Source organism: Megalobrama amblycephala, linkage group LG6, assembly GCF_018812025.1.
Source record: "Megalobrama amblycephala isolate DHTTF-2021 linkage group LG6, ASM1881202v1, whole genome shotgun sequence".
Classification (NCBI taxonomy): Eukaryota; Metazoa; Chordata; class Actinopteri; order Cypriniformes; family Xenocyprididae; genus Megalobrama; species Megalobrama amblycephala.
Genome location: NC_063049.1, coordinates 2,236,102 through 2,261,315, shown reverse-complemented (window position 1 = coordinate 2,261,315; position 25,214 = coordinate 2,236,102). Strand labels below are relative to the sequence as shown.

At 37.3% G+C, this 25,214-nt stretch overlaps 1 protein-coding gene and 1 long non-coding RNA gene across 2 annotated transcripts; both read right to left on the bottom strand.

Moving 5' to 3' along the window:
• Nucleotides 1–1,931: 1,931 nt before the first annotated feature.
• Nucleotides 1,932–3,607, bottom strand: LOC125269668. The gene is made up of 5 exons (XR_007185166.1): nucleotides 2,972–3,607; nucleotides 2,584–2,626; nucleotides 2,373–2,463; nucleotides 2,166–2,258; nucleotides 1,932–2,060 (listed from the first exon to the last, which is right to left on the bottom strand). It is a non-coding gene; the product is annotated as an uncharacterized LOC125269668 (long non-coding RNA).
• A 6,863-nt stretch (nucleotides 3,608–10,470) lies between these two features.
• Nucleotides 10,471–18,048, bottom strand: LOC125269663. The gene is made up of 3 exons (XM_048192601.1): nucleotides 17,970–18,048; nucleotides 15,701–15,802; nucleotides 10,471–11,666 (listed from the first exon to the last, which is right to left on the bottom strand). The coding sequence occupies exons 1-3, from the start codon at nucleotides 18,046–18,048 to the stop codon at nucleotides 10,750–10,752; spliced, it is 1,098 nt and encodes a 365-aa protein (XP_048048558.1). The 3' UTR covers nucleotides 10,471–10,749.
• Between the last annotated feature and the right edge of the window lie 7,166 nt (nucleotides 18,049–25,214).

Below are 25,214 nucleotides of genomic sequence, written 5' to 3'. Positions count from 1 at the left end.
AATAATCAACTAAGTAAATGTATTGATATTTATTTATATTCATGTGTGGATGCTTGCCCCTTGCTTGCTTGATTTTCTTTATCTATCTATCTATCTATCTATCTATCTATCTATAATATTAAAATTTTTTTACCTTAACTTTATAAAATAAATGTTTTAAAAAAATCAATAAAGAAATTAGGGCTGGGCGATATATCTAGGGTGGCCATACGTCCGGATTTTGGCATAGCCTCAAGCCGACACTCATTTGTCCTCCTTTTTGGAGTTGCGCTGAATCAGCCTAAAAAAACCCGCTCTAGAATCTTTATTAGGACGCAGCAGCATACCATCTAATACCATAAGATCTGGTCAAACAAACGATTGGCTGAAAGCGGTGTCAAATAAATATCTGATATATCATTGCTTAAAAACTTAAACAAGCCTGCTAGCTACGTCATATCATCACGTTTTGTTTATGTATTTCTGTTATTTCCAGAAGTCCAGAAATGTTATGTTTTCTGGCACTGTGCCAGTCTGCCAGATTATTTATTTATTTATTTATTTTATTTTATTTTTATTTCCAGAAGTCCAGAAATTTTATGTTTTCAGGCACCGTGCACTTTGCAAGACTTTTTTGAAAAAGACATCACAATGTCTTGATTAAATACAAATACTGTGAACAAACACTTTTTTGCCTCTTCTGTTACTCATAGGTCTACATCAAATTGTCCAGCAATGAATAGAGTAGGCCTTTTCAGTATCACTGTATCATGATATGTCGATAAAATGGACAAAATTGTATTACGAGTACATTGTAGCTGCGAGCACACCAGAGTCCTATGCAATTATTCTTGCCTCACTAAATGCCGCAAAGTGTCCTCCTTTTTGGTATTATGGAAATGGCCACCCTAGATATATCGCATATGATTGTCACGCGCATTTCGTCAGTAAAGCCGGTTCCCTGATTACCGCTAAACCGCCATCACCTGCTTTTAAATGTAGCGGCAATTAATAGACAGAGCCGTACTTCACTGACAAGCTGCGATAATGAACGCGATATTGCGTAGCTTGTCAGTGAACTACGGCTCTGTCTATTAAATGCCGGTACATTTGAAAGCAGGTGATGGCGATTTAGCGGTAATCAGGGAACCGGCTTTACTGACGAAATGCGCGTGACAATCGCATGCGATATATCGCCCAGCCCTAATAGAAATACGCAAAGATGATAAAAACAATATATAAATATATTGATACTGATACTTTATAAAGAAACTTTTAAATATTAACTTACAACCGTCAGTAGGTGGCGGTAAGTCACAGTTATTTATTCATTCAGTAGGGAGCAACTATGAATCATTGAATGAATGACTCTCACAATTCGTTCAAAGCTGCCGAATTGTTCATGAAACAACGACAGCACACATCAGTGTTTCATGAATAATGTTATTAACAAATAATTGCTTAATTGTACTTTAGACACGTGCCTTTTCTGTAAAGCTGCTTTTAAAAGAAAACAATATTGTGAAGCTATTTTGTAAAATATCTGTTATTAACATCCTTACGTCAGTCATCATTATGTCCATCACTTACTACTGACCTGTTTCCTCTTTTCCTCATCTTCTTGCTTGCTTTTTCACTTCTGGCTGCCAGACAGATATTTCCTTTTCATGTTTAATAAATGGAATTAGGCATTTTACTGTAAGTAAGCGCTGCGTCAATTTGAAAAATGCGGCAAAAGCATAAAAAAACGTAACGAGAGGGGCCGCATCACTGCATGTTATATTGATACTGACATTTCAGACTGATTAAATGATCAGCCCTCGGGAACAGGATCAGGCACCTCTCGACTTCATTACATAAAAATACTAACTCAAAAAGACAAAAACAAACAACAACAGCTAAAAACATAAATACATAAAATAAACCTTCAGCAGTACAATTGAATATTTTTTTGAAGATTAGTCTTTTATTTTAAAATTGAAGATCATCTTCTATCACAACTGCAGAGCTTGAAGGACTTGTGCTTTCGTTTCGTTGACCACAATGACAGAATCAGCGATGTCTGGCTCTCCCAACACCCCCTGAAATAAGCATAGAGGGTCAACTGTAAGTTTCACTCAGAAGACTAAAAGTAGGCCGTTACATTCACTGATACTAGCAATTCTGTTAATGCATCGAACACTTACATGTCAAGTCTTGAAGAATTGTGGGTCCTCCTCACACAGGTACTGTGGAGCAAGGAGGGCTACGGTGCGTTTCATGTTGACATCATGCACAGCCTTCAAAGTCAAGCAAACATTAACATGTTAAACAAGCAAGCCAACTTTATTGTATATACAGTGAAGTATAAGTATATTGTTTTAAGTAGTTGGTGTTGACAAATTTCAACTCACCTGAAGATCATAAACATTTAAAATGTCACGCAGAGTCTCTGAAATCTTGACGCATGCCATTTTCAGTGATATGGTGTAACTTTGTACAAACCTAGAAAACCAAAAACACACAAGTGTATAACCAGTGGATGTAGAAAAGAGAAAGTCAGGTCTGTGTGCAGTCATCTGAGGAGACATCACACAACATGCAATTCAACTCAACTGAAGTTACCTGAAGTGTTGAAGCTCACTCTTCAGTAAGCATCCAGTTAAGTCTGCAAATAAAGTTTGTGAAGGTTTACTACAAGTTTGTTGATTTTATTAGTTAACTTGATATCCAACATCGAGCTAACTTCACCTTCACATCTCATCTGCACATATCAACTTTAACATTATCGTAGATAAAGCTACTGCAAGTTTATTCACATGAATGTAGGAATAAAAACACATTTCTCAGATCAGTGTTTAACAAAAAGCAGCAATACACTTATAAAATGTAGGACTGTGATGATGGGGAAAAAAGGGAGGTAACGTTAACATTGTTGCCCTACATTTTCTTCAATAAAATATCCTTACAAAATCAAATAAGAAAAAAAAGAAAAATTATTTGCTTTACCTACATTTTAAGTTGGCTCCAGACGCTTGTGAATATCTGTCACACTGAAAGGATTCTTCAGTGATGATGTGATGTGGATGACAGCAGTTTACATCGCTCAGTAAACTTAGAAATAATCATTAAAATAGCAGGTTTACTTTATACCTGTAAAGAGAAAATAGTATATAGGTATCTATTAATAAAGGTTACATGGTCTAACTGAATGTGCCAAACTATACTTGAACTTACCAGCTTTCTCATTGGCTCCAACAGCTCCTTACTAGTTCAGTCAGAGAAGTAAAATAGGAGGAGTTTTCACACCTATGGATCGTTTGTTTTGGGACTAAATTTGTTACAATGTTGCATGTGTAATTGCACTTCTCCGTGCGAGAATCCTGACAAAGCCTTTTTCCCGCTCCGCTTCATTATAACATTCATATATGTTCTCGACACACTGACACGGCCTACTACACGACACTGGGTAGACACAGAGAGACCACATGCGTGTGAATTTGCGCAGCATTAATATGAATGTAGTGTATAATTTAACAGTGGGAATGACGGCTACATTCATATAGTGTTTGCGTGTGTCTCGACATTTACAAATAAAGCCACAATAAGCTCATGGAGCAAACATGTCAATCATTATTTTGATAGATATTGTACAACATCAGGAAGATTAGACCCTTCCTATCGGAACATTCCACACAAATTCTTGTTCAAGCTCTTGTTCTATCCAGACTGGACTACTGTAATGCTCTCTTGGCTGGCCTTCCAGCATGCTCTGTCAAGCCTCTACAACTGATCCAGAATGCTGCAGCAAGACTGGTCTTCAACAAACCGAAGAGAGCACACGTCACTCCTCTCTTCATCAGTCTGCACTGGCTGCCAGTAGCTGCTCGCATCCAAATCAAGGCTCTGATGTTTGCCTACAGAACGACCGCTGGCTCTGCACCACCATACCTTAACTCACTACTTCAGACTTACGCGCCCTCCAGAAACTTGCATTCTGCAACTGAATGGCGCCTAGTGGCGCCATCACATAGGGGCACAAAATCACTCTCACGGACCTTCTCCGGGTCTGCTCCTGGCTGGTGGAATGACCTGCCACGCTCTATCCGAGCAGCTGAGTCTCTAGCCATTTTAAAAAAAAAAGCTAAAGACGTATCTCTTTCGTCAGCACTTGACCCAGTAATGGTAGCAATGGTAGTAAAGGTAGCTCTGCATCATTTAGAAAACTCTGACCAATAAGAGGACAGTTGTACTCGCATGTGACTTGCATAAACACATTTTGGTAGGCTTTGAAATGTTGCCGTGTGAAAGCGAACCGAACCAAGAAGAACATGCAACATTGTAACAAATTTAGTCCCTGCATGTTTTGGAACAAAACAAATGAACCATAGGTGTGAAAACACCCAAGGACTTGTTTGGTCCACTTTTGGTGCACACCCGAGTGCGACTGCTGCTTTCACACCTGCCCAATCGAACCGCACCAAAGGGGGAAACGAAGTCTAGTACGATTCAACTGAACTGAATGAGGCAGGTGTGAAAGCACCAAGATTATGTCTATGGTGTTATTTCTTCAGGGCTTGCACTGCTCAGTGTCTGAGGATTAAAATCTTTTCTTCAGCAATGATAACACAAAACAGTAATATTAAAAGCAATTTATGAGAAATAATCACTTATTCCTGTGTGAAGAGGCTAGTAGCAACGAAAGCTGTGGTTGTGTTTGTGTTGTCCATGTTTTAGCAGTCATGAGCATCTGTAAGTAAAATCTGCTTACATTTAGCAACTCAAGATGCTACAGAGATATTGCAGATGATCTCAAACATACTAATATTGGATTGCAGTACAATCTCATAAAAATATATGTGACACTAGATTATGTATTTAACGTTAGTTAATTGAGGTTATTTGAAAACAATGATCTTCTATGGCATGCAACGTCAACTGGCGGCCCGCGGGCCAAATCCGGCCCGCCAGAGATTTCCATCCGGCCCCCAGAATAATACTGAAATCAGGAATAGCCTTGTAAGAGGAAAAAGTTTAGGGCTTGTCCGAATAACATTTTTTGATGAACATCGACTATTCGAAGCTTCGGAGAGAGGGGCTGAACATATTTTTCTCTCTAATAAAGGCAGGAATCTGTGTCTGTATGTCCGTTTGCATTTATATTATTTCGAGAACCGTTCATCCAATCGACTTCACAAGGGAGTGCAGTGTCGCATTTGGTGCAATATAGATGGACACGCGAGACGCAACACATTCAGAATTAATAAACTTTTAGTAAACTACAGTCAGAGCAGCGCGAGCGGGAAGCGGCGCACCTCACGCGGGCAGGGCTTATGCTCCGAGAACGGACACTGCACTAGTGATATAAAACGCACACACAGGTCTGTTAAATTAAGCAATACTTTTAAGGTAGTCTAATATTTTTCTGACTAACAAATTGGCACAGTAAGGGTAGATTTAAATAAAGAAAAACGAAATTTAAATAAAGAAAAAACGAAATTTAAATAAAGAAAAAACGAAATTTAAATAAAGAAAAACGAAATTTAAATAAAGGAAAAACTAAATTTAAATAAAGAAAAACGAAATTAAGTTAAATTAAAAACGAGATTAATTTAGATTGATAATAACCTGTAAAAATGCTAATACATTTTGTTTCTATTATTCTATTTTCCACAATGTCAAAGCAACAAAACACAAGCTCAGACATGCACTTCGGTCCATACAAACTCCACTGTTGTGCGCTCTAGCCAGAGAACACTCCCGTTGCTGGAACACGCGTCGGTTCTATTTCTAGCATGCACGCGTTTTCTGCGTGGCTCGAGCGTGCCTGAGACGCGTGTCTCAGTGTGCAAACTCCAACCTGTTAAATATGGGAGCCGAAATTAAAACGGACACGCCACGCAGCTGAGACGCTCACGCAGCCAGTGTGTCGCTGGCCTTATTCAAGGGGGAATGAGAACCGTTTTTTTATTTTTAAATCTAAAGAAAAAAAAAAGCCTTCTGAAAAGTAGCTTGTGCCATAGCCTGCCTTCAGTCAAGAATGACGATAAACGCGTTCTCTCATTGAAAATCTTTTATTGTTTCACGTGCTCATTTTTTCACAAATGTCAAAATTTTCCTTGCCTGGGATTTGCGCACAATTGCGTGACAGTGATGGACAGCTTGACTGCCTCACGAATATGAAGCCTAAAATATCGCTATCGCCCCCTGGTGGCTTGCTGCAGTACAGGTAATATGTAAAAAATAACATAAATTTGGAATTAGAATTAGTATATCAAATAATAACATACAGTATTAGGATACAATTCGAATTTTATTTTATATTACGAGTATCTGGCCCTTACAGTGTCTGCAGTGAAAAATTCTGGCCCTTGGACAAATATAGTTGATGACCCCTGTTCTATGGTAAACAACCTTATTGAAGAAACATGGAATAAAACAACTTTTGCTTATTAAAATTGCATTTATAAGAACATATGAGCATGGAAACTAAAAACAAACAAACAAACCTGCTCTTTCTCGTGTCTGCAGGACCATCATCATCCTCTTTCTCAGCTCTTTGTTTGCAGATCGGAGTGTTGATTGTCAAAGTTTAGCGCAGCTACCTCACTTAGTTCAGGCAGCTTACAGAAGTTAAACTTGTATTGGGTAAATGTGGGGTCTGTTTGATTTGTTTATATGTGTATCTTTTATTATTTTTTTGTTTGCTACTACTGTACTGATAATATGTAAAGCATTTTGGTTTAACCTCGGTTGTTTTTAGTAGTGCTAAATAAATTAACAAAACAAAACCAGACTGTTGCTTGCACACTGTTGCTTTGAATGCCTTCAGTACGCTATTATCTGTACATCGCTTGCTTTGGGAGACTGTAGACTCAAGACCGCCGCCTCTTGTTCTGCTGCTACCTGGTGGTCGTTTGAGCAGGTACACTGTTGATTTGTGTCTTGTTAAATTGTGTGTGTGTGTGTGTGTGTATTTGAGTTAGACTGAAGTTTCTTTTTTTTTGTTTGGCTTGTTTATTGTATTATTCTTATGTTATTTGGTTTTGTTGTAAATTGATTTAGGTGTTTTTATTTGTTACCAGGGTTGGTTGGGTACCATGTCTTGCTTTACATTGATGTTGCTCAGTTAAAAAACTGAGAATTTATGGGAATTTATTTTAGGTGTGTTTTAGTTTTTTTCCTGATGGTGTATTATGTGGTTTGAAGTAGTTAATGTATAATTTTGTTTGTCATTTGTTTTTGTTGGTTGGATTGTTTAAATTAATTTTTTTTTTCAATCTTGTTTCCCAATTTGAGCTATATCTAATGTTTGATGTAAAGACTTGTTATTTTTGGTGCTCTATTTCTTTTGTTTGTTTGATTTGTGGTTTTATTTTTTTTAGTTTTTTATTGGTTATTATTGATGTTGTTTTTGTGAGTATCAGGGTGGCTGGTTCATTTAGTCCAACTACACCAAAGCCATTGGGCTGGTTATATAGTGTTGAAGCACAGTGTACAGTAATTGAAGGCTTGTCTCTTTGGGGCCCAATACCAATACCCATAAATACTAGTTTGTTTTGACTTTTATAGTGTAAAGTGTCTTTTCTTTAATTGTTATGGTTGATCTCAATGTTTTTTTTCGAGGTTATTTTTGATAAATAAACTTTTGATATTGTGGCATTGTTTCTGCTTGTCCTTTTTATTTAGTTGAAAGCCTGCTAGTGCTATTGGGAGGCTTGTAAATATGGGGGTCTTCATCAGGGGCATGTGGGGTATAATCTGATCGGGTCCCAATCACAATGACATCACAACAATTAAAGGTTGACTGTCTGGCTTTTTGACACTAGCAGTTTTCTCTGGAAGAAGGGATGATTTTCCCTTTTTCTCATCTTGTATTGTTATATTTAGTGTTTCAATATAACTTGATAAACAAACAGCTTTCATTTTTTGTCACGATATGAAGCTGATTTATATGACAACACACAGTTTAAAGTAAAGATAGTGAATAACACATTCACAACATTGCTGCTTTAACATTTCACTAAAATATTTTGAACAAAAACAAAATAAATCTGTACAAACTTCAGATAGTAACTTCTGTACATTGTTTATGTTTAATAAAGTGTAAAATGACAACCTACTTTGATTTTTGAAAGTACAGAAATATTTGATTACATTTCAGGTGATTGATTAGCAGACACTTTTTAAGAAAGTGAATAAGAACTAGCATATACATGTACACAAGTTTCAAAATCAGGCATCATTAATTGTTTACTAAAATACCTTTGCTTATTAAATTAATGAAACAAACCTACACAAACCATAAAAAAAGTTTAAAAACTTAAACATTTAAACATAATATCTGCAGAATAATTAGATATTTGCTCTGACATAATGGTAGACCTAAAGGGGACCTATTATGCCCCCTTTCACAAGATGTAAAATAAGTCTCTGATGTCCCCAGAGTGTGTATGTGAAGTTTTAGCTCAAAATACCGCACATACTGTATAATTTTTTATAGCATGTTAAAATTGCCACTTTTAGTGGTTGAGCAAAAATGCGCTGTTTCAGTGTGGTCCCTTTAAATGCAAATGAGCTGCTGCGCTCGGCCTGAGAGGGCGGAGCTTCACGAGCTGATTCTCCGGTGACAGGATTCAGTCAGGACGCACTATTATGTCAGAAACTGCGAATATATGCTGCATGGAGATAGAACTGTAATTGAACTAAACTATACCTGTTCTAACTTATATTGTCTTTTTTGTTTTTTATCCACTATATTACTACAAGCCTGTTGTAGCGGACCCTGTTCTACTTTACAGATGAGTTTTATGACGTTTATTGTACTTCACACAAAAGATGAAGCATCCGTTTTCACTCTAGAAAATCTCTGTAAGAGCTTAATAAACACTGCAAGTGTCCATAAAAATATTATTCATAAACTATCTCTCTGTCCCTTGTATTATCACCAACACCCATAGCGAATTACACAGAAACACTCGTTACAACTAACAGTAAAGGAATATATATAAAGACCTTATGCCTTTCGGGTGATGCTTAATAAACTTTATACCCGTAAATAAACTCCGATGAACTGTAATAAAGTGCTCTCACCTTCATTACTTTCGTATCCAGTATCACTCTGGAGACTGTAAGCTGGATCACGAACAGTTACTGATCTATCCTTGAGTAGCACATTTTTAGCACAGTCTCTGTTTTGTATTGTCGCTTTGTACTGATATTCGTTCACTAAACAGTCCGGTATGAAATGATTCGCGCAGACATAAATGAATTTCGACAGAACTGATGGAGCATTTTCCTGGAAAACCAAGTTAATCCACCTCGTTTTCAGCAGGTCAGATTTAGGGAGTAAATGGAGAGAGCTATGTGGATTAATCCATCCAGATACAGAACACCTAAAATGCTTGGGAGACACTCTCGTCAGTGCAGCAATGGCGGACTCACTGTGAACTCGCTCAGGGCGGGTCTATGTTCAAATGGCAGTGTCTGTCAACATTCGTGGGCGGGGCCTGTGGCTTTTGTGACGTCACACTGCCAGGGATCTGGAAACTGCTTGTTATGAGACACTGCTTATGATTTATGGCAGTGGTTCCCAACCTGTGGTCCGCGGCCCACTAGGGGGCCGCAGTGATCCTCCAGGTGGGCCGAGAGATGAATTAAAATTAATTTAAATATATTACTATAATTCCTTAATTTAATTATTAATATGTTACATTTAATACATTTAATTAAATGAATTAAAAAAATACATTTAAAAAAAGGCAACACCTCTCTCGTGCGTATTCTGTGATTGTTTCGGTTCAGCCCAGGTCGTTATTCATCGTGCTGCTGTGAAATACAGACTGAACGTTGGCTGAAAATGCAAACTCTCTCAGTGTCGCTAAAAAGGTTTTGATGGATGACAATAGTAATGAAGGTAAAGACGATTACAGTGACATACAGCAGTCGTACATTAGGAATGCGCGAGTCCGCAATTATTGATGCGCAAACAAACTGTGCATATGTGCGCTCTCGACTCACTGATCGCTATAACATCGTAATTCTGCATGAACACAGTTCAATATATCCGCGTAGTTGTCCAAATCAATGTACTGTGAGTGTTTTATAACGGATGCTCACCGAACAAGCGTGTTTTGGAGAAGTTTGAGAGGATCAGTGGTGTTATATGCGTTATATGTCAATCATTTTGAATGGATCCGCATAGTTTTTAAATTCAGTCCTTTGGTATCTCCCTGTGGTCTTGTTTGGTACGGCAGGTGCTTATTTAAGTTACTGTACTGTACTGAGCAAAGTAAGTACTTTTAAGTTGTAAAGAATGTCTGCAAAGTATGTTTGCAAAAATAACTAAAGGTTTAAATCTATCTTGAGTTTCTTCTTTAAAGAATTAATAACATGGGGCTGAAAAGTAATAACACTAAAAATACAAATGTTTTTGTGAATTCCAAAAAAATAGGTGGTGGGGGATGTGCGGTGGGCCGTGCCGTGTTGATTCAGAGAGGAGGTGGGCCTTGGCCTAAAAAAGGTTGGGAACCACTGATTTATGGGGATTAAAAAAAAAAGGAGTGGGTGAATTTTTATCACTAAAGGTTGGTGGTGTACACACACTGCCAACACACATTTATGTCCAAACACCAGGCAAAAGTGAATTTTGTATAATAGGTCCCCTTTAAAGCTTAATTTGCAAACTTAAATAGAAATAATTCACTAGCATAGTTTCATAGAAAAATAAACTTGTGCTTTTCTAATCACTCTTCTCTATGCTGTTGAATGTTTGAAGCCAACTTTCTATCATTAGTAGACCTTCAGAGTAAGGCTCACAGGGGAATGATCAGACAGAGCTATATCCGTGCAAATAACACAACTTTTTACATATTTTACATCATTCTCCAACATGAAAATATAGTCTAATCTGGACTTTGTTGGTTTCTTAGGTTCTTTATTTTGAATGTATGTGTAAATTCGTGCTTCATCGTGCTTTTTTCTCCAGACATCTGAGAGCTTCAGTATACTCATGAAATCATTCAGTGTTTTTCTCAGTGGAGCATGTCTTGAGATTTCTTTGTTCGCGTCCAGTTCAGGGTCAAGTGTTGTGTTAAAGTCTCCACCAATCACAGGTGTGCATGTAAACGCATCTGGCCCATCTGTTAAGAAGTTGTAGAAAATCTTCAACATGAGATGACCTATCAGATTAGGACCATCAGCATCGTAGTACACACTTACAAAAGTGTACTTCTGACTGTCAATCTCAACATGAACCCAAGCATATTCTCCACCCTCACAAGAAGCATTCAGAATTGTGTGTGGTTTATTGATAAGAATGGCAACCCCTTTTCTGTTTGAACTGAAGTATGTCATATACATTTTTTTCTCCTCTTCCTTCTTTTCCTCTTCCTCTTCCCCATCCTTGTTGTCAGTTCTTTCTCTGCATGTCGGATCTTCTAGTTTTACTAAGACATAGTTCTCTGGTAAGGCCTCAGTGATGATTATCCAGTCTTTATCAGACTTTTCACCACCATCCATTGGACCAATTTTGGTCTCTTGCAGAAGCACAACATCATATTGGTCAAAGATTTTCAGTAGTTTAGTTTTATGTTTCTTTAGTTTTCCTTTCAGACCATTAATGTTCCAGGAGAGAACTGTGATGTCAGCACTTTCTGATGTAGATGCCATTATGAGGAAGATTTTTTTGTTGTTGTTTGTGAAGTTTACTGTAAACACACACACACACACACACACACACACACACAGTGTATTTAATATGTTTTTGGTAACTGAGCTGAGATTCAGTTCAATTTCAGATTCAAGTTTAATTAACATGTATTTCCACTGTCATTTCAAACTCTTATGTTCGATTTGGTGCAGTGTGCAGAATGAGCAAAGCTTCTTTTCTCATCCCTACAGTAAGCCTATAAGAGCACAATTCAAACTGACAATGTTAAAAAATGACTTTGATTGATTTAACATCTCTTTAATCAATCAAAATATCTACTTTAATATGTGAGCAATAATTGATGACATGCCATTGATTATTTTTTAAGTTAATGCAAAGACTGAGGTGAAGTAACTTCAACGAAAACTTTGAGAGAGAGAGTTTACATTTAATTTAATTTAATTTAATTTAGTTTAATTTTAAAAATAAAAGAGATTTAAAAAGAAAACAATTAAAGAGAGTTTTAATTTACTGATGTTTGTCTTATTTAAAAATCAATTGGAATATTCAAGGACTAAGGTCCTCTATTTTTGATGCCAACATTCAGACTTCAAAAAGGAAATCCAGAACTCTGACATTATAATACTACAAAAAACATGGAATGTAAGAGATTTGTCCACTGGCTGCCCAACTGGTTTTGGAGAAATAGTCCTACCATCAACCAAACTAAGAGGGGTGACTCAGGGCAGAGACTCGGGGGGAATGCTGATGGTACAGAACAGAACTCAGACTCAATCTATAAATCTAAAAAAATCAGAAAACTTTACATTTGGTTAAAAATCCAAAAAGACACTGTCTCCACAGACATTTGCAAGTATCGTTTTAACTCTAAATGGCAATTTAGTATTAAGAATTTGAACCCCTTTAACAAAGGTGCTTTATAGTATTGAAACTGATGGTTCATCCAGCAATTGTTAATTTACTGTCACAGATTGTACAGAGACAAAGAGGTAAGATCCATGTGCAGCATTTAATGGGGTAATCCAGAACATAATCCACAGACAGGCAAGGGTCAAAATCCATAAAGACAGTCCATACAAAAAATAAGAAACACGAAAACCAAAAACCAAAACAAAGACCAGGAAAACCATACATGAAAACACCATAACCAAAGCAGAAAAAAAAACGGGTATAAATAGGCAGACACTAATGATGAAACACAAAACAGCTGGGTGCAATGAACGGGATAATGAGTCCGGGAAGTGGGTTATGGGAAATGAAGTCCAAGGGGTGAAAACAAGAGTCCGGATTGGAGTGCCCTCTAGTGGCTGATTAGGGCACTCCCACTAGTGATCATGACATTTACTCTTTCCATTGTTTCATTCCCCTGTTATGATATGGTTCAAATTCATTTTTCACTCTCTCACTGCGTGAATGGTATGTTTGTGTTTGTTAGTTTAGTTAAATAAAACTTGTGTGAACACTCTTGCGAGTTGATTCTGGTCTGCTTATAAATCAATGTCCCTGATAACGATTCGATCACAGCTACGTGCTAAGAAAGCGATATTCTGTGGACACGGAAAATATCCTTTCTATAAGAGTTGATAGACGATCAATACTGAGTGTTCACTGGCCAAACAGATTAATTGATTGTAATATTAATTCAGCTACATTAAGTTATTTTGATTAAGTGATTCAAATATTTATAATTAATTATAACGAGTTATGATTCATTATTCATATTTCTTTTGAGCTAATTTGCTTACAAGTAAACTGAAATTTATTTCTGTGATCAAAGCTGAATTTTCCCATTGAGGCCTAATGTGTCCTTGATGATGAATTGAAGTATTAATTCATTTTAAAAAAACCTACTGACCCCAAATTTTACTTGTATCCAATACCTGTATTTATCTACCTGCATCTGCATTATTATATGTTAGGAAAAAAGTCAACTTAAATGAAATGCTGCACTTATGTTTATAAAATGTTTGTGTATGTGAAAATTCTGTGAAATTTAAACAGAATCTGGTTTAAATCTATTTTTTTTTTTTTTTTAAATGTATTGTTTATTGATCTCTTTAAATAGATTTTTAATGAAATTCAAGGTCGTCATGTCATTTGGAGTGACCACAAATCATGTGGTGCAACCAATAATAGCAATAACTATTAAATTAAAAACAAAATATTTAATTTCTGTGGATGAAATATGAATCACTGATATAATATGCCTATGCGAATGGTATTTTTAAAACATTTTTATCAGTTTTATTCGATTTACAGGGAAAAAAATTCTGTTAAGTAATTTGAGGCAACTCTGAAGTTATAGAACAAAAATATAAGGTCATTCTTTACAGAATCTCAAATGAACTGCAAGTACTTTGTTTCTAAACACTTTAATTTAAAAAAAAAAATGTTAAGTATGTTAAGGAAATGAATTCATTTTAAGATAAATCTCGGTCGCACCACATGACATTTTTAAGGCTATGGCTAATTCATCTACATAAAAAAAAAAACCAAACTCTAAAATCACTTAATTTAAAATTTAAATATGAATTCATGCTTACACTACTCATAATTCTTAATGTTTGAACAATTGCAATAGAACTCACTGACCTGCCTGCGTTCACAATTCACACGGTGCAGATGGGAGGGAGAACGGTTGACTACACAATTTATGGGAATAAATTGTGTATTTCCCTCACAATTGTCACAAAAACTCACTAGTCTGTACACTGTCTGTCTGGTCTCTCTGCGCGTTGCTTTGCGAGATCATGCGGCGCGATTTTTTTTTTTCCTCACTGTGTGCGCATTCATAACGGTGCGCGTACACTTTGAACTTCAATCGTGACAAATGATTGGACTACTTGCGGAGTGACATGACGAAATGAATCAGAGGCACAAAAAACGTTGACAGCGGTGAGCGGTCATTATGTTTACCAATACTCGACCCATCGCAAACGCCGCAACCCTGACCCCCTCCCCCTTTGTTTTTTTTTTGTTTTGTTTTGTTTTATTTTTTTATTTTTTTTTGCATGATTTACGAGAGCATCATTTTCAGGTCGGAAAAGCCGGATTTCCGGATTTTTCCGGAAGAATCACACCCCTGCTAAATGTATGTACAGTTTTTTTTTTACATTGTCTTAATCATTTTCTTGATATTTCTTGTGCATAAAAATATTCATGAGTTTATTGTTATTTTGTTTATGTATTATATTACTATTATTTGTTCATTGCTCATGTAATGGCCACTGCTTTGGCAATACTGTGTAAGTTATGCAAATAAAGCTTATTTGAATTTGAATTAGAGAGAGAGAGAGACAGAGAGAGAATGTCTAAATGTATGTACAGCCAGTGGACAAAACTAGTCAGAAATGTTCTTAACATGTAAATGTATGTACAATTATTATTATTATTTTTTTTGCATTGTCTAAATCATTTTCTTGTGTATAAAAATTATTAATGTGTTTATTCTTATTTTGTTTATGTATTTAATAATCATTATTCGTTGCTCATGTAATGGCCACTGCTTTGGCAATACTGTGTAAGTTATGCAAATAAAGCTAATTTGAATTAGAATTTGACAGAGAGAGAGAGAGAAGGAACAGAGAGACAGGCCAGCTCTGGTCACATGATCTCCTGAGTCCTGCACGGGTCCTGTTTCATAAACCCGTACCCGCAGTTATTAACAGGACACCTGACCCGATATCCGACAGAAACACAAATTTTAGCCCGTACCTGACCCATTTGACATAAAAACCGTGACCCGACCTGCACCCACTTTTAATCTGCTACATGAGGTAGACAAAAATCATTTTCTCATGTAGCCAAACTTGGCTGCAATGCTCAGCGCTGCAAATTTAAGCACAGCGTGCTTTAAACCTTTAACAGACTTCAGACAGAGCGTGAACACAAATAAGCACAGGACCATTTGCAAGCAGCTGTCAAATGGACCGAGTCGAGTTGGAATAGTCTTGGCTGTTGGACCTGCAGTCCACCTGTGCCCACCGCACGTCCCACCCGCACCACACCCGACACGTAAATATTATTCAACCCGTTACATAAAATGTGACGGGTCATCCATCAGGTACCCACCCGCGAGCAGGAATCTGACGTGATCAGCACGACGCATGCCTGTGATACTGATGCAGGATCCGGTCAATACTGATCCAAGGTTTGGACATAAACACTGAAGCTCTGTAACGAAAATAACATAGCAGAATAACAGTGTACAGATTAATTAGTTGAATAGATTCAGAGAATAAATATTATCATCACTTCATAACATTAAGGTTGCTCCACTGCAGTCACATGACCGTTTTAACAATGTCTTTAGTACCTTTCTGGACCTTGAAAGTGTTGCTTATATTGCTGCCTATGGACGAGTCATATACCTTTCGGATTTCATAAAAAATATCATAATTTGTGTTCTGAAGATGAACAAAGATCTTATGGGTTTGGGACGACAAGAGGGTTGATTACATTTATGGGTGAACTAACCCTTCAAGGCAAACTGTCAATATAAAATACAGTCACACTTTAGCTCAGGGTCCAGCTCTCACTATTAACTATGATTTTTCCCTCAATAAACTCCTAATCACTGCTTATTAATAGTTAGTATGTTGTTAAATTTAGGTATTGAGTAGGATTAAGGGATGTAAAATACAAACCCGATTCCAAAAAAGTTGGGACACTGTACGAATAAAAAAGGAATGCAATAATTTACAAATCTCATAATCTTATATTTTATTCACAATAGAATATAGATAACATATCAAATGTTGAAAGTGAGACATTTTGAAATGTCGTGCCAAATATTGGCTCATTTTGGATTTCATGAGAGCTACACATTCCAAAAAAGTTGGGACAGGTAGCAATAAGAGGCCGAAAAAGTTAAATGTACATATAAGGAACAGCTGGAGGACCAATTTGCAACTTATTAGGTCAATTGGCAACATGATTGGGTATAAAAAGAGCCTCTCAGAGTGGCAGTGTCTCTCAGAAGTCAAGATGGGCAGAGGATCTCCAATTCCCCCAATGCTGCGGTGAAAAATAGTGGAGCAATATCAGAAAGGAGTTTCTCAGAGAAAAATTGCAAAGAGTTTGAAGTTATCATCATCTACAGTGCATAATATCATCCAAAGATTCAGAGAATCTGGAACAATCTCTGTGCGTAAGGGTCAAGGCCGGAAAACCATACTGGATGCCCGTGATCTTCGGGCCCTTAGACGGCACTGCATCACATACAGGAATGCTACTGTAATGGAAATCACAACATGGGCTCAGGAATACTTCCAGAAAACATTGTCGGTGAACACAATCCACTGTGCCATTCGCCGTTGCCGGCTAAAACTCTATAGGTCAAAAAAGAAGCCATATCTAAACATGATCCAGAAGCGCAGGCGTTTTCTCTGGGCCAAGGCTCATTTAAAATGGACTGTGGCAAAGTGGAAAACTGTTCTTTGGTCAGACGAATCAAAATTTGAAGTTCTTTTTGGAAAACTGGGACGCCATGTCATCCGGACTAAAGAGGACAAGGACAACCCAAGTTGTTATCAGCGCTCAGTTCAGAAGCCTGCATCTCTGATGGTATGGGGTTGCATGAGTGCGTGTGGCATGGGCAGCTTACACATCTGGAAAGGCACCATCAATGCTGAAAGGTATATCCAAGTTCTAGAACATATGCTCCCATCCAGACGTTGTCTCTTTCAGGGAAGACCTTACATTTTCCAACATGACAATGCCAGACCACATACTGCATCAATTACAACATCATGGCTGCGTAGAAGACGCATCCTCCATAAAAAGGAAGATGAGTCAAAGAAGACCTAAGACAGTTGAGCAACTAGAAGCCTGTATTAGACAAGAATGGGACAACATTCCTATTCCTAAACTTGAACAACTTGTCTCCTCAGTCCCCAGACATTTGCAGACTGTTATAAAAAGAAGAGGGGATGCCACACAGTGGTAAACATGGCCTTGTCCCAACTTTTTTGAGATGTGTTGATGCCATGAAATTTAAAATCAACTTATTTTTCCCTTAAAATCATACATTTTCTCAGTTTAAACATTTGATATGTCATCTATGTTGTATTCTGAATAAAATATTGAAATTTGAAACTTCCACATCATTGCATTCTGTTTTTATTCACAATTTGTACAGTGTCCCAACTTTTTTGGAATCGGGTTTGTATTATCATGCAGAATAAGGCATTAATATGTGCTTAACAAGTACTAATAAACAGCCAATATCCTAGTAATATTCATGCTAATAAGCAACTAGTTAATAGTGAGAACTGAACTCTAAACTAAAATATTACCTAAAATTCACTAAATCAAAGTTATTGCATAAAGACAAACATACCTTGATGTTCACAACAGATCTTTCCTGGTGTCAGAACAGGGTTATAAGCAGACAGCTCAAACACAACCCAAGGTAACATGATCTACTGGGGAGTGGCGAGCCAGTCGTGTGTCACTAGTGTCGGCCTTGATAACATCCAGGAGGAAGTGTTCATTCATACCATGTTACACATATGCTCTTTACACGTCTTTCATAAATTAGTGATGATGCACCACATATTTGCTGATCAAGATGAGCCAGTTCAGGCATCCAATCTGTTTGCTTTCTTTGTTTCATGATTCACATATAACCATAAAATCTATCATCTATAATCTTCAGCAGCAGATGATGAATTTGTTTGGTGTACATTTGTTGTCACTAATATGTTGTCATTCAATGAAAGGATGGATGAGTTTAATTCACAAAGCGGCTAAAACTGAAACTAAGTCTATCATTTCATAAATTATTTTACTGAAGAGGCATGATGACTCAGTGGGGATCTCTGTTGCTCTGCTCCTAACCAGGAGACATGAAGCATGAGTGAATTGGACAATAAATAATATTATTCGTAGGGGTTAAAATTATCCGTAGGGGTGTGTGTGTGTGTGTCTGTGTGTGATGGATTGTCCATCTGTCCAGGTGTTTCCCTGCCTGTGGCCTGAGACACTGGAATAGACTCCAGCATCCCTGTGACTCTACAAGAATGAGTGGTTTAGAGAGAATGGATGAATAGATGGATAGAGATTTCCCTCAAGGCGTTAATGTTTTGCAAAACTCATCATTTTGTGTTTATTTTGTCTCTTTAGCACAGTTGTGTGTATGACTCTGAGGGGGGTGGATTTACAATCCCTCTTATTGTTTTATATAATGAATTGGAAATCATAGCTTTCTTAAACCAGTGTATCTATTCTGGTGTTTCTGTTCCAGGTGGTATTTTGGTATCTGAGAGGGATAAGAGGGATTGTACTGCAAATCCAGCCCCTTCATTTAGCCCAGCTTCCAGAGAAAAAAAATGTACTAAATTAATATGTAATCAAATTATTTAACAGTTACATTTTGTCGAAAGAGAATAGTCAGTTTGAACTTTATTCTCACTCATTTTAATCTGTGCCCTGTCTGTAGTTTTAATGTTCTGTTCCAGTGAAATCTTGACTCAGGCCTTCAAAAGGTAAAATATTGCCTATGTTTTATCTAATTATGCTTAAAGAGGTTGAATATTATTATTATTATTATTATGAGACACATGTGACTGTGCCAAAGGAAAAATCTCCAGGAGAATCCAACAGTTGCCCAAATAAGTGTTGAACAGTTGTGACCCTGACCAAAGTTTCTTACATAGCTAGAATGATCTGTACTGTTAATCAGAACCTGTAGGCATGACGTCAACTGATTGAGTACTAGTCTTTGTGTATTCTAATTAGGGGCCAAGCCCCGAAGGGGCTGTAGCCCCTATTGTAATTGTACGTTTTCCCTTTTATTATTATTATTCTTCCTCCCGAATGGGAGTCTATGGCAGCCCTATCAACGGAACATGAGAAAATTATGAAATTTGGCACAGTTGTAGAGATGCTCATGAATAGTGATTGGACCAAATTTGGAGTCTCTAGAACCAACTCTATAGCGCCACCACCAGTTCAAAATTTCAACATTCTAACGGTTTTAACATTTGAACTCTTTGTCATAGAAAAATTAAATTTAGTTCATCTGATTCGTCTCTTCATGCTGATGCTATTCAACTTCTTACATTAAGTCTCCACCCATTACAGTAGCGGCCATTTTGAAAAGTACAGTATTTGTTTTTTTCGCTTCTCCTCCTTCAAAATTTGTCCAATTTTGTCCAGACTTTGATCAGGTGATCTTTGGTCTGAGCCGCACAGAAATGACTGAACAGATTTTTTTTATTCATCTTTGTTCAAAAGTTATGATGTCACGAAGTTAACGAGGTTGACCCGAAATTGCTATAGAGGCTGTATCTCGGCCAAACTTTGAGCAATCGAAACAAAAATTGGTACCCTTGATCAAGACCATGATCTAAGGTTCCATGCCGAATTTGGGAACAGCGCCACCTACAGGTCATGAGATATGAAAAATGGCTATTTTGGCCAATTACTTTTGAACACTTTATTAGAAAATCAAGATCTTGGTGTCTATGGATTCCTTGGGCCATGCCGAATCCGGGGATATTGAATTTGTCAACATCGGATGAAAAGCATGTCCGCCATTTTGAATTTTGTCATAAATTGCAATAACTTTTAAACAATTTGACATATCATCACAAAATTTGGTACATATGACCATCAGAGTGTCCTGAAGGTACATGAGAAGTTTCAGCACAGCGCCACCTAGTGTTCCACAGATATAATGTTTTTTGCAAAATTGCTTATAACTTTTGAAAACATTATCCAAAATTTGTCTGCTTTATGTCATTTTATTCCCTGGCTTATGCCGATTCCGACAATGTGTCATTTGTCATTTTCCTTAAATGTACCTGTCTGCCATATTGAATTAAATCAAAAACAGTTTTTTCGCTACTCCTCCTACAAATTTTGGTCAATTTTGTCCAAAATCAGCTCAGATGATCTTTGGACCGAGCCGCACAGAAATGACTGAACGGATTTTTGATATTCGCTACCATTCCCAAGATATTCATCTCTGAATGTGACCTTGCTTGTGTTTGTTGTCTTATACTAGTTAGCTTAGCACAGTAATTGCTTAGCATGCTAAACTATTGCTATTCTTTCTAATGTGGTCTTCAGTCAACAGGTTAACCAAAACCTAGTTGGCATTAAATAACTTTGCATACTAATATGGTTAACATGCTATGAAGCTTTTTTTTTTGTGAACTCTTTCTCACACTGAAACCTCTGCTTAGCATACTGATGAACTTGCATGGCTGATTAGCTCAATGTGTTACGCCACGGATCCCGAATGCTCTGCATCGTGGGTTCGAAACTCAGTGTGACACATGCCCAGACCGCATGAGGTACTGTGGCAGGAAAAGATGCAGAACTTGTGTCTGTTCTAGGCATTCTGCCTAAAACTGGTCTAATCTGAAGCTATCACATGCAATTCCTTTATGTCCAAATTCGTAGTTATTCTTCTTCCCCCTGTATGGTAATCAATGAACCATAAGAAGGAAAATTATCAAATTTGGCATGCTTGTAGTGATAGTAATTAAAAGTAATTTGACCAACTTTGGAGTATCTAGGACTAAGTCTATAGCGCCACCACCAGTTCAAATATTCACTTTTGTAAAGGTTATAACTTTTGAACCCTTTGTTCCAGAAAAATGAATGTCAATACAACTGATTCCTCTCTTCATACTGATCACATTCAATATCTTACATTAAGTCTCCACCCAGTACAGTAGTGGCCATTTTGAAAAGTACAGTATTCCGTTTTTTCGCTACTCCTCCTTCAAAATTTGTCCAATTTTGTCCAAACTTTGATCAGGTGATCTTTGGTCTGAGCCGCACAGAAATGACTGAACAGATTTTTTTTATTCATCTTTGTTCAAAAGTTATGATGTCACGAAGTTAACGAGGTTGACCCAAAATTGCTATAGAGGCTGTATCTCGGCCAAACTTTGAGCAATCAAAACAAAAATTGGTACACTTGATCAAGACCATGATCTGAGGTTCCATGCCAAATTTGGGAACAGCGCCACCTACAGGTCATGAGATCTGAAAAATGGCTATTTTGGCCAATAACTTTTGAACACTTTATTAGAAAATCAAGATCTTGGTGTCTATGGATTCCCTGTGCCATGCCGAATCCGAGGATATCGAATTCGTCAACATCGGATGAACCACGTGTCCGCCATTTTGAATTTTGTCATAAATTGCAATATCTTTTAAACTATTTGACATATCTTCACAAAAATTGGTATGTATGACCTTTAGTAGGTCCTGAAGGTACCAGAGAAGTTTCAATACAGCACCACCTACTGTTCCACAGATATAAGTTTTTTTGAAAAAATGCTTATAACTTTTGAAAACTCTTTCCAAAACATGTATACTTTATGTCATTTTATTCCCTGGCTAATGCCAATTCCAACGATGTGTCATTTGTCATTTTCCTTAAATGTACCTGTCTGCCATATTGAAATAAATGAAAAAGAGTTTTTTCGCTACTCCTCCTACAAATTTTGTCCAATTTTGTCCAAAATCAGCTCAGATGATCTTTGGGCCGAGCCGCATAGAAATGACTGAACGGAATTTTGATATTCACTACCGTTCCCAAGATATTTGTCTCTGAATGTGACCTTGCTTGTGTTTGTTGTCTTATGCTAGTTAGCTTAGCATGCTAATTGCTTAGCATGCTAACCAGTTGTCATTCTTTTTAATGTGGCTCTTCAGCTATCAAGTTAACCATGAGCTTCATTAGCATTAAGTTAGCTTAGCATGCTAATATGGTTAGCATGCTAAGTAATGCTTTTTTTGTAAATTCTTTGTTACACTAAAAGTTCTCTTCCACAGCATGTTGAACATGTGTCATGAAGTAGCTCAATTTGTAAAGCCAGGTACCTGAAGAGGCCTGTACCCGAAGATAGTGGGTTCGAATCCCGGGAGGAGCGGTTTTATGAAATAGTGTGTTTTGATTCCTTTAATGCCTCTTGGATTAGAAATAAATGTTTTTTGTTTCATGCTGTGTTCATTTTCATCTAAGCTTCTGTACATTCTGAGATCATTCTCGCCCATAATTCTGAACCAGCTGTTTCATGTTTGTTCATTTTCTGCTGTTTTTCCTCTTCCTGCTCTGTATTGCGCTACAGCATGATGAGCTGCAGAATGATCTAAAGTAAAGTTATTAAATATAACATTCAGTGCAGTTTTAATAAAATTCTTCATTTTGAGTTAATTTTCACGTGAACTAATGAACTTCGGCAGTTGTGCCAACATTCACCTGCACAGTGGTGCAATGTGATGAGAAATGGATACTGGTCCTGGAGGTTGTGGGTTTGAATCCCATGAGGGTGGGTTTTATTCAATAGTGTGTAATGAGTCATTTTGATTCCTTTTTTATCCAAATAAGCATTGTACTAATCTTTATTCCTCTTGAATTAGAAACAAGTATTTAGGGGCCAAGCCCCAAAGGGGCTGTAGCCCCTATTGTAATTGTACGTTTTTAGGGGCCAAGCCCCGAAGGGGCTGTAGCCCCTATTGTAATTGTACGTTTTCCCTTTTATTAGGGGCCAAGCCCCGAAGGGGCTGTAGCCCCTATTGTAATTGTACGTTTTCCCTTTTATTAGGGGCCAAGCCCCGAAGGGGCTGTAGCCCCTATTGTAATTGTACGTTTTCCCTTTTATTATTATTATTCTTCCTCCCGAATGGGAGTCTATGGCAGCCCTATCAACGGAACATGAGAAAATGATGAAATTTGGCACACTTGTAGTGATGGTCATGTCTAGAAATCTGACCAATTTTGGAGTCTCTAGGACCAACTCTATAGCGCCACCACCAGTTCAAAAATTCAACATTCTAAAGTTTATAACTTTTGAACCATTTGCTCTAGAAAAATACAATTTAGTACATCTGATTCGTCTCTTCATGCTGATTCTATTCAAATTCTTACATTAAGTCTCCGCCCATTACAGTAGCGGCCATTTTGAAAAGTACAGTATTCCGTTTTTTCGCTACTCCTCCTTCAAAATTTGTCCAATTTTGTCCAAACTTTGATCAGGTGATCTTTGGTCTGAGCCGCACAGAAATGACTGAACAGATTTTTTTTATTCATCTTTGTTCAAAAGTTATGATGTCACGAAGTTAACGAGGTTGACCCAAAATTGCTATAGAGGCTGTATCTCGGCCAAACTTTGAGCAATCAAAACTAAAATTGGTACACTTGATCAAGACCATGATCTGAGGTTCCATGCCAAATTTGGGAACAGCGCCACCTACAGGTCATGAGATCTGAAAAATGGCTATTTTGGCCAATAACTTTTGAACACTTTATTAGAAAATCAAGATCTTGGTGTCTATGGATTCCCTGTGCCATGCCGAATCCGAGGATATCGAATTCGTCAACATCGGATGAACCACGTGTCCGCCATTTTGAATTTTGTCATAAATTGCAATAACTTTTAAACAATTTGACATATCTTCACACAAATTGGTATGTATGACCTTTAGAAGGTCCTGAAGGTACCTGAGAAGTTTCAACACAGCGCCACCTACTGTTCCACAGATGTAATGATTATTGCAAAACCACTTATAACTTTTGAAAACACTTTCCAAAATGTGTATGCTTTATGTCATTTTATTCCCTGGCTTATGCCGATTCCGACGATGTGTCATTTGTCATTTTCCTTAAATGTACCTGTCCGCCATATTGAAATAAATGGAAAACAGTTTTTTCGCTACTCCTCCTACAATTTTTGTCCAATTTTGTCCAAAATCAGCTCAGGTGATCTTTGGACCGAGCCGCACAGAAATGACTGAATGGATTTTTGATATTGCGCTACCATTCCCAAGATATTCATCTCTGAATGTGACCTTGCTTGTGTTTGTTGTCTTATGCTAGTTAGCTTAGCATGCTAATTGCTTAGCATGCTAACCAGTTGTCATTCTCTTTAATGTGGCTCTTCAGTTATCAAGTTAACCATGAGCTTCATTAGCATTAAGTTAGCTTAGCATGCTAATATGGTTAGCATGCTAAGTAATGCTTTTTTTGTGAATTCTTTGTTAGACTAAAAGGTTTCTTCCACAGTCTGTTGAATGTGCATCCTCAAGTAGCTCAATGTGTAAAGCCAGTTATCTGAAGAGCCCTGTATCCGAAGTTAGTGGGTTCGAATCCCAGGTGGAGCGGTTTTATAAAATAGTGTGTTTTGATTCCTTTACTGCCTCTTGGATTAGAAATAAATGCTTTTTGTTTCATGCTGTGTTCATTTTCATCTAAGCTTATGTACATTCTGAGTTCATTCTTGCCCGTAATTCTGAACCAGCTGTTTCATGTTTGTTCATTTTCTGCTGTTTTTCCTCTTCCTGCTCTGTATTGCACTACAGCATGATGAGCTGCAGAATGATCTAAAGTAAAGTTATTAAATATAACATTCAGCTTTATAAGAATTCTTCATTTTGAGTTCATTTTCACATGAACTAATAAACTTCGGCAGGTGTGGAAACATTCACTTGCACAGTGGTGCAATGAGATGAGAAATGGACCTTGGACCCGGAGGTCGTGGATTCGAATCTCGTGTGGGGTTCCTTTATACAATTGTGTGTAATGAGTCATTTTGATACCTTTTTTATCCAAATAAGGATTGTG

Coding starts and splice junctions, on each gene's coding strand:
- LOC125269663 (XM_048192601.1), bottom strand. CDS start 18,048: ATGTTACCTTGGGTTGTGTTTGAGCTGTCTGCTTATAACCCTGTTCTG. Junction 15,803..17,969: donor GATCTGTTGTGAACATCAAG/GTATGTTTGTCT, acceptor TTTTCGTTACAG/AGCTTCAGTGTTTATGTCCA. Junction 11,667..15,700: donor CGTCAGATTCCTGCTCGCGG/GTGGGTACCTGA, acceptor GTGTGTTTACAG/TAAACTTCACAAACAACAAC.